This window comes from Solea solea, chromosome 17, assembly GCF_958295425.1.
Source record: "Solea solea chromosome 17, fSolSol10.1, whole genome shotgun sequence".
Lineage (NCBI taxonomy): Eukaryota > Metazoa > Chordata > Actinopteri > Pleuronectiformes > Soleidae > Solea > Solea solea.
The window spans coordinates 7,077,844-7,092,505 of record NC_081150.1 but is presented as its reverse complement, the minus strand read 5'-3'; the positions used below and the strand labels follow the sequence as shown (position 1 = coordinate 7,092,505).

Here is a 14,662-nt window from a genome sequence, read left to right as displayed (position 1 = left end):
ATGTGACAAAAAAGTCATACTTTAGTTTGTCGTCCAAAATGTGACAAAAAAGTCATAGGTTAGCATGTGGTCCAAACTTTGACAAAAAAGTCATAAGTTAGTATGTCGTCCAAATTTTGACAAAAAAGTCACACTTTAGTATGTTGTCACAATATTTACAAAAAAGTCATACTTTAGTATGTCCAAATTTTCACGTAAAATAATAGGTTAGTATGTCGACCACAATGTGATTACAGAGTCATAGTTCAGTATGTCCTTCAACACAAAAAGGAATACCAGTGGCCTAATGGGTAAGGCACTAGTCTGCAAAGCCTGGCGTTGTTAGTTCAAGTCCCATATAGGGTGAACATTTTGAGTCCAAATTTTGACAAAAAAGTCATAGGATAGTATGTCGTCCAAATTTTGACCAAAAAGTCATAGGATAGTATGTCGTCCAAATTTTGACCAAAAAGTCATAGGTTAGTTTTTTTATTTTTTGTTGTCCAAATGTTGACCAAAAAGTCATAGGTTAGTATGTCGTCCAAAATGTTACCAAAAAGTCATAGGATAGTATGTCGTCCAAATTTTGACCAAAAAGTCATAGGTTACTATGTCATCCAAAATCAGTTAAAAATGTCATAGGTTACTATGTCGTCCAAAATCAGTAAAAAAAAGTCATAGGTTACTGTCGTCTAAATTTTGACCAAAAATGTCATATTTTAGTATGTCGTCCAAAATTTGACCAAAAAGTCATAGGTTAGTATGCCATCCAAATTTTGACCAAAATGTCATACATTAGTATGTCGTCCAAATTTTGACCAAAAAGTCATACATTAGTCTGTCGTCCAAATTTTGACCAAAAAGTCATAGCTTAGTATGTCATCCAAAATGTGACCAAAAAGTCATACTTTAGTATGTCGTCCAAAATGTGTCCAAAAAGTCATAGGTTAGTATGACGTCCAAATTTTGACCAAAAAGTCATAGCTTAGTATGTTGTCCAAAATGTGACCAAAAAGTCAAAGGTTAGTATGTCGTCCAAATTTTGACAAAAAAGTCATACATTAGTATGTCGTCCAAATTTTGACAAAAAAGTCATTCATTAGTATGTCGTCCAAATTTTGACCAAAAAGTCATAGCTTAGTATGTCGTCCAAAATGTGACCAAAAAGTCATAGGTTAGTATGTCGTCCAAATTTTGATAAAAAAGTCATACATTAGTATGTCGTCCAAAATGTGACCAAAAAGTCATAGGTTAGTATGTCGTCCAAATTTTGACAAAAAAGTCATAGATTAGTATGTCGTCCAAAATGTGTCCAAAAAGTCATAGGTTAGTATGACGTCCAAATTTTGACCAAAAAGTCATAGCTTACTATGTCGTCCAAAATCAGTCAAAAATGTCATAGGTTACTATGTCGTCTAAATTTTGACCAAAAATGTCATACTTTAGTATGTCGTCCAAATTTTGACAAAAAAGTCATACATTAGTATGTCGTCCAAATTTTGACCAAAAAGTCATAGCTTAGTATGTCGTCCAAAATGTGACCAAAAAGTCATAGGTTAGTATGTCGTCCAAATTTTGACAAAAAAGTCATAGGTTAGTATGACGTCCAAATTTTGACAAAAAAGTCATATTTTAGTATGTTGTCCAAATTTTGACCAAAAAAGTCTTAGTGTAGTATGTTGTTCAAAATGTGACCAAAAAGTCATACTTTAGTATGTCGTCCAAATTTTGACAAAAAAGTCATAGGTTAGTATGTCGTCGAAAATTTGACATAAATGTCAAAGTTTACTACGCCGTCCAAAATCAGTCAAAAGTCATGGTATAGTATGTTGTCCAAAATCAGTACAAACAGTCTTATTATAGTGTGTCGTCTGAAATGTGACCAAAAAGTCATACTTTAGTATGTCGTCCAATTTTTGACCAAAATGTCATACTTTAGCATGTCGTCCAAATTTTGACCAAAAAGTCATAGCTTAGTATGTCGTCCAAAATGTGACCAAAAAGTCATAGGTTAGTATGTCGTCCAAATTTTGACCAAAAAGTCATAGGTTAGTATGTTGTCCAAATTTTGACCAAAAAGTCATAGGTTAGTATGTCGTCCAAAATGTTACCAAAAAGTCATAGGATAGTATGTCGTCCAAATTTTGACCAAAAAGTCATAGGTTACTATGTCATCCAAAATCAGTTAAAAATGTCATAGGTTACTATGTCGTCCAAAATCAGTAAAAAAAAGTCATAGGTTACTATGTCGTCTAAATTTTGACCAAAAATGTCATATTTTAGTATGTCGTCCAAAATTTGACCAAAAAGTCATAGGTTAGTATGCCATCCAAATTTTGACCAAAATGTCATACATTAGTATGTCGTCCAAATTTTGACCAAAAAGTCATACATTAGTCTGTCGTCCAAATTTTGACCAAAAAGTCATAGCTTAGTATGTCGTCCAAAATGTGACCAAAAAGTCATACTTTAGTATGTCGTCCAAAATGTGTCCAAAAAGTCATAGGTTAGTATGACGTCCAAATTTTGACCAAAAAGTCATAGCTTAGTATGTTGTCCAAAATGTGACCAAAAAGTCAAAGGTTAGTATGTCGTCCAAATTTTGACAAAAAAGTCATTCATTAGTATGTCGTCCAAATTTTGACCAAAAAGTCATAGCTTAGTATGTCGTCCAAAATGTGACCAAAAAGTCATACTTTAGTATGTCGTCCAAAATGTGTCCAAAAAGTCATAGGTTAGTATGACGTCCAAATTTTGACCAAAAAGTCTTAGCTTAGTATGTTGTCCAAAATGTGACCAAAAAGTCAAAGGTTAGTATGTCGTCCAAATTTTGACAAAAAAGTCATTCATTAGTATGTCGTCCAAAATGTGTCCAAAAAGTCATAGGTTAGTATGACGTCCAAATTTTGACAAAAAAGTCATACATTAGTATGTCTTCCAAATTTTGACCAAAAAGTCATAGCTTAGTATGTCGTCCAAAATGTGACCAAAAAGTCATAGGTTAGTATGTCGTCCAAATTTTGACAAAAAAGTCATAGGTTAGTATGACGTCCAAATTTTGACAAAAAAGTCTTAGTGTAGTATGTTGTTCAAAATGTGACCAAAAAGTCATACTTTAGTATGTCGTCCAAATTTTGACAAAAAAAGTCATAGGTTAGTATGTCGTCGAAAATTTGACATAAATGTCAAAGTTTACTACGCCGTCCAAAATCAGTCAAAAGTCATGGTATAGTATGTTGTCCAAAATCAGTACAAAAAGTCTTATTATAGTGTGTCGTCTGAAATGTGACCAAAAAGTCATACTTTAGTATGTCGTCCAATTTTTGACCAAAATGTCATACTTTACTATGTTGTCCAAAATGTGTCCAAAATGTCATACTTTAGCATGTCGTCCAAATTTTGACCAAAAAGTCATACTTTACTATGTTGTCCAAAATGTGTCCAAAATGTACTACTTTAGCATGTCGTCCAAATTTTGACCAAAAAGTCATACTTTACTATGTTGTCCAAAATGTGTCCAAAATGTCATACTTTAGCATGTCGTCCAAAATGTGACAAAAAAGTAATAGGTTAGTATGTCGTCCAAAATTTGACATAAATGTCATAGTTAACTACGTATGTTGTCCAAAATCAGTCAAAAGTCATGGTATAGTATGTTGTCCAAAATCAGTACAAAAAGTCATATTATAGTATGTCGTCCAAAATTAGTCAAAAAAAGTCATAGGTTACAATGTCGTCCAAAATCAGTAAAAAATGTCATAGGTTAGTATGTCGTCGAAAATCAGTAAAAAATGTCACAGTATACAGAGTCGTCCAAATTTTGACAAAAAAGTCATAGGTTAGTATGTCGTCGAAAATTTGACATAAATGTCAAAGTTAACTATGTCGTCCAAAATCAGTCAAAAGTCATGGTATAGTATGTTGTCCAAAATCAGTACAAAAAGTCTTAGTATGTCGTCCAATTTTTGACCAAAATGTCATACTTTACTATGTTGTCCAAAATGTGTCCAAAATGTCATACTTTAGCATGTCGTCCAAAATGTGACAAAAAAGTAATAGGTTAGTATGTCGTCCAAAATTTGACATAAATGTCATAGTTAACTATGTTGTCCAAAATCAGTCAAAAGTCATGGTATAGTATGTTGTCCAAAATCAGTACAAAAAGTCATATTATAGTATGTCGTCCAAAATTAGTCAAAAAAAGTCATAGGTTACTATGTTGTCCAAAATCAGTCAAAAATGTCATAGGTTAATATGTCGTCCAAAATCAGTCAAAAAAGTCATAGGTTAGTATGTCGTCCAAAATCAGTAAAAAATGTCATTATATCGTCGAAAATTTGACAAAAAAGTCATACTTTAGTTTGTCGTCCAAAATGTGACAAAAAAGTCATAGGTTAGCATGTAGTCAAACTTTGACAAAAAAGTCATAGGTTAGTATGTCGTCCAAATTTTGACAAAAAAGTCACACTTTAGTATGTTGTCACAATATTTACAAAAAAGTCATACTTTAGTATGTCGTCCAAATTTTCACGTAAAATAATAGGTTAGTATGTCGACCGCAATGTGATTACAGAGTCATAGTTCAGTATGTCCTTCAACACAATAAGGAATACCAGTGGCCTAATGGGTAAGGCACTGGTCTGCAGAGCCTGGCGTTGTTAGTTCAAGTCCCATATAGGGTGAACATTTTGAGTCAAAATTTTGACAAAAAAGTCATAGGATAGTATGTCGTCCAAATTTTGACCAAAAAGTCATAGGTTAGTATGTCGTCCAAATTTTGACCAAAAAGTCATAGTTTAGTATGTCGTCTAAATTTTGACCAAAAATGTCATATTTTAGTATGTCGTCCAAATTTTGACCAAAAAGTCATAGCTTAGTATGTCGTCCAAAAATGGGACCAAAAAGTCATAGGTTACTATGTCATCCAAATTTTGACCAAAATGTCATACATTAGTATGTCGTCCAAATTAGTATGTCGTCCAAAATGTGACCAAAAAGTCATACTTTAGTATGTTGTCCAAAATCAGTCAAAAATGTCATAGGTTACTATGTCGTCCAAAATCAGTCAAAAAAAGTCATAGGTTACTATGTCGTCTAAATTTTGACCAAAAATGTCATACTTTAGTATGTCGTCCAAATTTTGACGAAAAGTCATACATTAGTATGTCGTCCAAATTTTGACAAAAAAGTCATACATTAGAATGTCGTCCAAATTTTGACCAAAAAGTCATAGCTTAGTATGTCGTCCAAATTTTGACCAAAAAGTCAGCTTAGTATGTCGTCCAAAATGTGACCAAAAAGTCATACTTTAGTATGTCGTCCAAATTTTGACAAAAAAGTCATACATTAGTATGTCGTCCAAATTTTGACAAAAAAGTCATAGCTTAGTATGTCGTCCAAAATGTGACCAAAAAGTCATAGGTTAGTATGTCGTCCAAATTTTGACAAAAAAGTCATACATTAGTATGTCGTCCAAATTTTGACAAAAAAGTCATATGTTAGTATGTCGTCGAAAATTTGACATAAATGTCAAAGTTAATATGTCGTCCAAAATCAGTCAAAAGTCATGGTATAGTATGTTGTCCAAAATCAGTACAAAAAGTCATATTATAGTATGTCGTCCAAAATTAGTCAAAAAAAGTCATAGGTTACTCTGTCGTCCAAAATCAGTCAAAAATGTCATAGGTTAATATGTCGTCCAAAATCAGTCAAAAAGGTCATAGGTTACTATGTCATCAAAAATCTGTACAAAAAGTCATATTATAGTATGTTGTCCAAAATCAGTAAAAAATGTCACAGTATACTATGTCGACGAAAATTTGACAAAAATGTCATAGTTTAGTATGTCTTCCAAAATTTGACACAAATATCATAGTTTAGTATGTCGTCGAAAATTTGACAAAAATGTCATAGTTTAGTATGTCGTCGAAAATTTGACAAAAATATCATAGTTTAGTATGTCGTCCAAAATTTGACAAAAATGTCACAGTATACTATGTCGTCCAAAATTTGACAAAAATGTCATAGTTTAGTTAGTCGTCCAAAATTTGACACAAATATCATAGTTTAGTATGTCGTCTAAAAAGTCACAGTTTAGTATGTTGTCCAAAATAATTATGGTTGTAACAGTTTATGTTATTTCATTGATTTCTCTACATGTCTGGTTTGTTATTGTCGCTGTGACGTTTTGAGATGTTGTGTCTGAACAAATGCCAAAATTCAGTTTTTCCCTCCATTACCTAATTGCCTGTTTTTGATCTATGTATGACGTACAGTAGTGTTTATATAGTGTGACTGTTCAGCCTCCACTGCCTCCTACATGGTTGTTACAGCTGAATCAGCATTGGGTCTGATTTTGATACAGTCAGTTACTGTACAGTCTGAGAGAACATGAGAAAAAGTTAGAGCATGTCAGGTCTTGCATTGACCTTTTCATAAGCGATCCACCTGAGTATAAAACAGGATCAAAGAGCTGTAGCTTTGCTGGGACAGAGAATGATTAATGACATCCATGCCGCTTGGAGAGATACGTGTAGCCGACACAAATGCTCTGTTTATTTTCAATTACATTTGCTCATATTGTGTTACCTTCAAAGGCTCAGACTGAAACAACAAAATCAATACCTCATCCCTGACCCTGCTGCTTCTCACACGTGTCACATTTGTCACCTCAGACACTCATTTAATTTGTTTTAAACTACAGAAAATGTGACATTTATAAGATATAAAAGATTGAAGGGATTGCACTGCAGTAATGTGATGGTTAATAGACAGGGGTGTAGAGATGATTCAGGAAATTTATTTCAGTGAACGATAAAATACTACACAACATTGCATCAGCAGAGGTTTATGCATAGACTTTGTTTCTGAAAATATTATACACATTTAAATGTTATAACCTCTGTACTTTCATAAACATGGCATTCTGATAAAATCACAGACAGAATTTCACTCAAAATGTTGTTCTTTCTTTCTTTTTTGATATGTTCCTCACATCCATGTGAAGAAAATATATATATATATATATCTTCTTTTTTTTCAAATTCAAAGCAAAGACATTGCAACTCTTAATGACTGAATGCCACAGCACTGCACACACTACAAGACTTATCCACTGTCAACAGTATGGCTGCATTCATTGTTGAACATAAATCTATTAAGTTAGCAAATACAGAACCAGCATTAGGTATTGAATTATGTAGCAGCAGCTTCAAAGACATAAAGAGAGAAGAGGACAACAAACTGTTGGAAAATGACCGCAGAAGCTCAGGCAATATCTGACATTTCTTTTTGCAAGACAAAGTGACAAAGTAAGCCTCAGTGATGTCAGAAAAATGAGTGTACTGTAATCTCAGGTGGTACCAGAACATAAAAGCATAAATTAGTAATTGTATTTTTTGTATTAAAATTCTATTCACTGTAATGCAGAATATGAATTTATGGCATTTGGTTCAAATTCAGCAGCCAGGTAGATTTGATTTTGGCAGGTTGACCCTCCAACTACATCAATGCTAAGCTCCTGTAGTCCCACTAACTTGTGTTTTTGGCTTTTGGAAAGTTCCAGTGGGCCTTCAGTACAGGTGACACTCATCTCTGTCAGGGGATCAGTCCATGGCAGGCCACTTTCCTCAGTTTGACCTGGGACATTGAGGAGTTTTTTTTTTTTTTTTTTACCATCTTAGCTTTGGAGAGAGCTGAGGGAGTTGCCACAGTGCTGCTGACTACATGTTCTTGTACATGGAGCGGTCTCTGGGGAGCTGAGGCTGGACTGCTGTCAGCTTCAGGTGGAAGTGGTAGATGGTGAGTATGATGACAATTATTAGGCCCAAGATGACGCCCAGGATGAGGGGGAGGGTCTCCTCCAGGCGCTCCCGCTGGTCGGTGATGCACTTGTAGGCTGCGTAGAGTGGAATAGACGGTCAGTGAGTGTGGAGATTGATTCAGAATTTTTCTTGTAAATTGTTTTATTGGAGTGATAATTTGGCAGCATCTAAAAGTGTTTTCATTATTTATTAAACTGACAATAATTTTTTATTTGTTAGTCTATAAAATATATTTCATATACTTTAATTATATATTATAATTATAATTATATAATATTTGCTATACTGGTTTTTGGGGATGTTTTTTGGCCCATTTTTATTGGTGGTCAACATAGAACAAGATTAGCTTGATTGATTGACTGATTTGGGTTTTTCTCTGGCCAATGCCGATGCTGATTTTTTTAGAAACCAGGGCAGCTGATGGTTGATTATTGGAGCCATTTTTTTTGGCCCATATATTTAGCCAATTTTTTTCTTCCCTCTGATAAAAATAGTCCAGTTTAATGATAACAAATATTACAAATTATAAATTGTGACCAGTTATCAAACATAATTAGTGGTCTCTCTCTCCAATCTTCACGTTACGTCTGCAGTGCAGTGAGTTTATTTACAGTTTTTTAAATAAAAAAAATGACATAAAACAAGTCATAAAAAAAAAATGCATAATTTGAATAGTTGGCTAATTAATAAATACTAATTGGCCAATACTGATTATTAAAAGATTTTCGATTGTAAATTGTAAAGTGATGATATTGATCAAAGATTGTATGTGTAGTGGTACACATACTGTACCCCCCCCCCGTTACATGTCTGTGGGTAATGGAGGTAGCATCCATGTGTGTGTCAAACAGTTGCTCTCTTTCTCGTTTTCCCGTGCTCAGCTACATGCATGTTAGCTTGAAGATTAACGTCTTTACAGTACATGTGTGTTTGTGAAGGGGGCAGAGGCACGTGAATAACTGGCTTTACACAATGTGTGAACTTAAGTTTTAAGCTGAAGGTGCTTCTGTGGACGGCAGTAATGCACACTGTAGGAGGCAAACAGAGATGCATGACCTGGTTCACAGCGGCTCAGAGCAAATAATTCTTCCAAGGTGATTGGCTTTAGAGGACAGTCGGGCTCATTGAGTATAAAAAAGTCTATAAAAGCTGCATTGATGGCAAGGATATGACTGTACTCGTAAAGTCTTAATGACTCTCTCTCTCTATCTCTTTGCGTCTCTCTTGTCCCTCTTGTGTCACCACCCTTGTTACCCTGTATCTGCAGCCCAATGTTCATTGTCCTCACACTGCAGCAATAAACCCCAGAGAGCTTTGCCTGCACTGTATGTACCAGTGAGAGATGTAAGGCCATATCGGCCTCAACTTAAGATTTGTCCTTATCATCTGTGTTTTGCATCATAACATGTAACATGCAGTGTGTGTGTGTGTGTGTGTGTAGACAATTATTGTGCTGTTAGTGTCATATGTAGGTTTTTCTTACGTTCACTGAATATGAAGTCAGAGGAGATGTCAAAGGGCTGGATCTGGATGTCATACATAGAGATAGTGACGCCTTTCTGGTGATCAGTGGAGATCAGCTTGAGGGTCTGCTGTGCTGCACACACATAGGAGTGCCCGGCGGGGGTCACCAGGGCCGACAGGCGGTGGGTGCTGGCTGTGTGTTTCCCAGCTGGACAGAAGAGTTGTTGATAAATGTGATATATGCAGGAATTCATAAGTTGCGTTTCCATTTGTTTTAGGAAGGCTTGTGTCAAACAAGCAGACATTGTGACTGCAATATGATTAATTGACATGACATGATCTTTGCATCTTACCTGTAATTTTCATGAAAAAATAAAACAACAAACAAATCGTGTGTTATCTGAAGAGCAAGATTTGGGGATTTTATACTCCATCAAATGGTTGCAGTGTTTTATATTGCATATATAGTGCACTTATTGTATTGGGATTTTGATTGTCTTGCAATTAATGGTGCAGCCCTGTGTGAAAGCAAGGTTCAATGTAATATCAATATTCATATAACATTTTTAGTGAATGATTTGGATCTTGAGTTACCACCAAGATCATAAAATGCACCAAAGATAATAGAAACATTAAACACTATATTGAATCAATAATAATAACAAATAACAATTTTATGTGTTGCAAATTTAAAATGAATGATAACGTGACTAAAACAAACCTGAAAATCGTGTGAGCGTGGGCACAGCTCGTGTCTGAACGTGGGCGCAGTTCATAATTTCCTGCATGAATCAGCTGTGATTCCAGCTGCATGTTAATGTGAGATGAGCTTGTTGCGACCAGTGCAGGCAGGATAGCAATGTGCTGAGTGGCTACTGTACACATGGGCTCAGCGGGAGACTCACGGTTGTATGCGTTGATGAAATGCGAAGTCTCCGCGGTGTCGTAGATGAACTGAACCCTGGTAATCTTCCACACCTCGATGCCCTTGTCACGGAACTCCTAAAACACGCAGAGACACACACACGTGTCACACCGGGCTTTTCTATACTGCAGGTTGTCCCACACTCAACAGAAAATAAAGACCAGGATTTCCATTTGCTGATAGGTAATTAAAATTGCTTCATATCCATCTGCTGAGTTAGTGTAACCATTCACTAAATGTGTATATCTGTCTTAAATTTGGATTAATTAACGGTTCATTCACTCATTTAAAACAAAAATAAAAAATCAGCAAAATTGACTCAATGTGATGGTACAATCTTAAAATGTACATGTGTGATGAATGCTGATGGATATTTTTTTTTTTTATTGCACATAACGGTTTACTGTGCGTTTTCCTCGCCCACCTTAGTGAAGTAGATGCGGAGAATGTAGGCGTTGTTCTTCCAGGTTATGTGGATTTCTGACTCTGTACTCCCGCATTTCCCCTCGATTTCTGCACCGCGGGGCAGAGTGAACGCCGCCTGCTCGGTGATCAGCTGCAGACAGAACAAACACGAAAAAATCTTGACAAATATGGATTAAATAATGGACTGAAATATCTCTGGAAGAACTTTTTTTTTTCATTGTCGGACTTGCATTTCTACGATCGAATTCACGGGGGCAAATGTATGTTGTTGTTGTTTTAATGATAAGGATATAAGTTCTGATAACGACATAGGTTTCACTTTTCATGATGATGCGCTGTAATGCGTCGTCAGCATTTTCCACACGACTACACACTGCAAAATTACTTTAGAAAATCCAGTTTTTATGTAATCAAAATACATTTCTATCACGAGGGAGCAAAAGCGGTCAATTCAAATGAATGTTAAAATACTTTTAAATGTAAAAATGTATATATTTTTATACCAATGCGACCACTTTTGATGTCTGCAGCACAAAGTGACATTTCACGCAGATTGCACACTTGAATTGGCCTTAAACGGTTCCTATGTGTTGAAATATGCACAGTGGAGTTTCTTACGTCTATCCCATTGAGCGCAAGCACGTCATATGGCACAAGGAATCTCACGGCGAACTCCACCATCAGGCATGTTGTGCCGTTCTCCCGCACTGCGAAGATGGCTTTGTCCGGGTTGTCGGAAAGACCGGACAGGTTTTCCCCTTCCTGCTCTGCCAGCACCACGGACAGCGCCAACACACCTGCAGACCAAACCGGGAGAGAGCGAACTCAAAACTTGGAGGTGGAAGGGAGACTGCAAAACGTGCAGACACAGCAGAAACCGTGGCGTAAAGGGCCAGACTGAGTTTAGCTGAAGGTCTGCCACATCTTCACATCACCACTGGTTCTTCACAGCAAAGTCAGAAGCTGGTGGAAATCACAGGAGAATGACATCTGCAGTATCAGGGGAACAACAGCGCCCAGTGGGCTGCGGTCTGAACAACGTTACAAACTCTGATCCCGTTTGAACCACTTATAAGAGTCATTTGACGAGGAAATGAGGAACGTGCCAATTCACAACCACACACATTATTGTACAACATTCTTATTGAGGACACTCATAGTCATTCCATAGCCCTTTACCCTAACCTTAACCATTACAACGTAATGCCCAAGTCTAACCCTTCACCCAATTCTAACCCGAAAACCAAGTCTTAACCCATAAACAGCCCTTTTATGGACTGACAGAATGTGATGACCAGGCACATTTTCCTCACTTTCACAAAATGTCCTCGCTTTCTTTTCCGTTTAAGTTTTTTTGTCCTCACAAAGGTGTATGTACAGGCACGCACGCACACGCGCACACACACACTCACTGCAGTAAGGAGTCACGACATACGCGCGCACGCACACAGACACACACACACACACACTCCCTTACCGAACACGGTGAGCAGCAGAAGTCGGGCGCTCTCCGTGGTGCTGAAACCGAGTCGTCCCATCTCTGTCGGCTTCCCCAGTGCAGAAAAAGGAGCTAAATGTCCGGGCAGCGTGTGCTGAACCCACGGAAAGAAAGAGGGAAGAAAAGAGGCGGAAGGGGAGGCGGGAGAGAAAGAAACAGAAAAGAGAGAGAGAGAGTGTGTGTGTGTGAGAGAGAGAGGAGGGATGCCTCTACTCAGAAGTCACGCTCAAATCATCGTGAATGCAGCAAAAATGTCCCCAGGTTTAACGTGAGATCCGGTTGACGTTACAGAAGCAGCCGGCACCTTGGAGTTCTTGATATCCGAGCCGGCCTCCCTCCCCAAGGTTGACAGGTTGTTAAACCAGTGAACGCGACAGGACTGCGCTCCTTCCACACATGAAAGAGAAAGTCCATCAACTAAATGTGTCTCCTGTAAGAAAGGACTCGCCATGCGCGGTCTGTTATTCCCGCAGTGCTGTAGTCTCCATCTCTGTGGAAGCAGCTGTATGGGCTGAAACGATCTGTGGAGGGAAACGACGACAGCAACCCCCTCCCTCCCTCCCACTCTCAACTTCTGCGACGAGAGTGGGTGAGGAAGACAGCTGCAAAAATCCTCTTTATCGTTAAAATCGTTCGTAATCTCGCCTTTTTTGTATGATGACAATGTTGTTGCATTTGCCTCCAAGCTTGAACTGTCTCTAAACGAATCTTGAATATAATGAGCAATTTCACAAGTTGTGACAAGAGCGAACCTGCAGTTGAAGTCTGTACACAAATAAATACCTTCCTGGTGTGTGGAGAGACCAGACAGTCCAAACAGCACGCAAATCAGATTACTTTACCCTCTCTCAATCTCTTTGTCACACACAGGAACATTGCTGCCCAACAGCATGTTCATTTTATGCACTAGATTAAGATTTGATCGCGTAGGAAATCTAAGAAATCAAAATGACCAGATGTGTGAAAAGTACAACACAGCACAGTAAAATGCTACGATGGCACACCACCCCTCCACCCTGGATGTAACCCCCACCTCTTCCAAGAGGAGTGGCAAAGGCTGCTTAAAACCGACGCAACCATCTATCCTGAAACGAGAAGTTTCATGACTCTGTCGCTGCAGTAACGTGTATTTCAGACTGATAGAGTTGCTGCTTCAGTCTCTCTGTTGGTTATATCTGGGACTAAAGTATTTGGAAAAGTAGCGCAGTTAAACGTTTGGTGGAATCAGGTCTAAAAGCCACACTGATGTCCTGATACGCACAAACACTTTTACGCACGGTGCACTGTGGCTTTTAAGAGTTTGTCATTTTGAAATTAAAGTCAAACTCGCACTTGACGGAGCTGATGCTGTCGATGCTGGGTTTGCTGCCAACCTGTGGATGTTTATTACTTTGGGGGAAAGTTTCAGATCGCGGAATTCGACCTGAAGTCAACACCGGATCTTCTTTCGAATCTTTCGTGTCTTTTTGAAATTCCGGGGACGTGAACCGACGCAAGAGCTTGTTGCTCAACACTGAAAAAGTCGTTGTTGAAGTGGCACAGGTCGGGCTCATTTGAAGTGGCTCAGCTTTGCACGGAGACGCGTCGCGTCTCCTTATGGTCCTGGATTTACGCAAAGGCACCAATGTGCGCTCCGGGGGTGTGGGGCTGAGGATACTGGTTGGTAGACTGCATCTTTTTTTGTAATAGCTGTCATGAAACCTGCGCACGCCAAAGTCCAGTAGTTTCGATGTTTCTGTTCCAGATTCTCTCTCAGTTTTAAGAATAGGAGTCAGTAAGATGCCAAGTGACGAAGGCACATTAAGTTTGCACATGTTTCTGTTGGGGCGAGGTGAGAAGAAAATAGATTTTTGAGTGTCGCGGCTCTGTGTAAGAGGAGGGGGGCGGTCATCAAAGGTGGTCAGCCTGTCACAGGTTTGTTTATAGTTGGGAGAATGGTCAGGAGTCCGCGAAGGCAGTGTGTGGGTCAGGACTCCAGAGAAATCCAGCTCTTGTAGAGGCGAGGATGAACAGTCATTCTCTCTTTCAAACTCTTCTATTGAGTCCATCGATGGTAACCTACTCTTTGTCCTAGGCCGTGTCTGCCACGTGCACCTTTGAAAGCGTATGCAATCTGCATGGCTACATGTTTGGAGAGCCTCAAGTTTGTTCGCTAACTGTCCAACTTTCTTCTCAATCGTGTCTCTTTCATCACCATTCCTCAAACCAAGTCGCGGCAGAGCGTTTCTCTGAGCGTCAGTGTCACACTCGCGGCTCTTCTTGGAGTTGTTCGTGAGCGCAAAGATACACTCGGTGTGGCCCAGAAACTTCGCCACTTCAACAGCGGAGTTTCCAACTTTATTCTGCCTGTCAATCTGAAGACCCAGTCTTTTGAAAGCTCTCACCAGAAACTCAACCACGGCAGAGCGACCTGCTACTGTGGCGTACATCAGCGCAGTGTTCCCCCAGGAGTCTACGACCTCGGGGTCTGCGTTGTTTCGGACCAGGATCTTCACAGCATCCAGGTAGCCTTTCTCACACGCGTGACTGAGCGCAGTTCGCCCGTCG

The 14,662-nt window shown here is 38.4% G+C and overlaps 1 protein-coding gene across 1 annotated transcript; it reads right to left on the bottom strand.

Moving 5' to 3' along the window:
* Nucleotides 1-6,758: 6,758 nt before the first annotated feature.
* lamp5 (lysosomal associated membrane protein family member 5) lies at nucleotides 6,759-12,187 on the bottom strand. The gene is made up of 6 exons (XM_058612863.1): nucleotides 12,095-12,187; nucleotides 11,236-11,414; nucleotides 10,616-10,747; nucleotides 10,172-10,268; nucleotides 9,286-9,474; nucleotides 6,759-7,876 (listed from the first exon to the last, which is right to left on the bottom strand). The coding sequence occupies exons 1-6, from the start codon at nucleotides 12,153-12,155 to the stop codon at nucleotides 7,701-7,703; spliced, it is 834 nt and encodes a 277-aa protein (XP_058468846.1). The 5' UTR covers nucleotides 12,156-12,187; the 3' UTR covers nucleotides 6,759-7,700.
* Nucleotides 12,188-14,662: the final 2,475 nt, after the last annotated feature.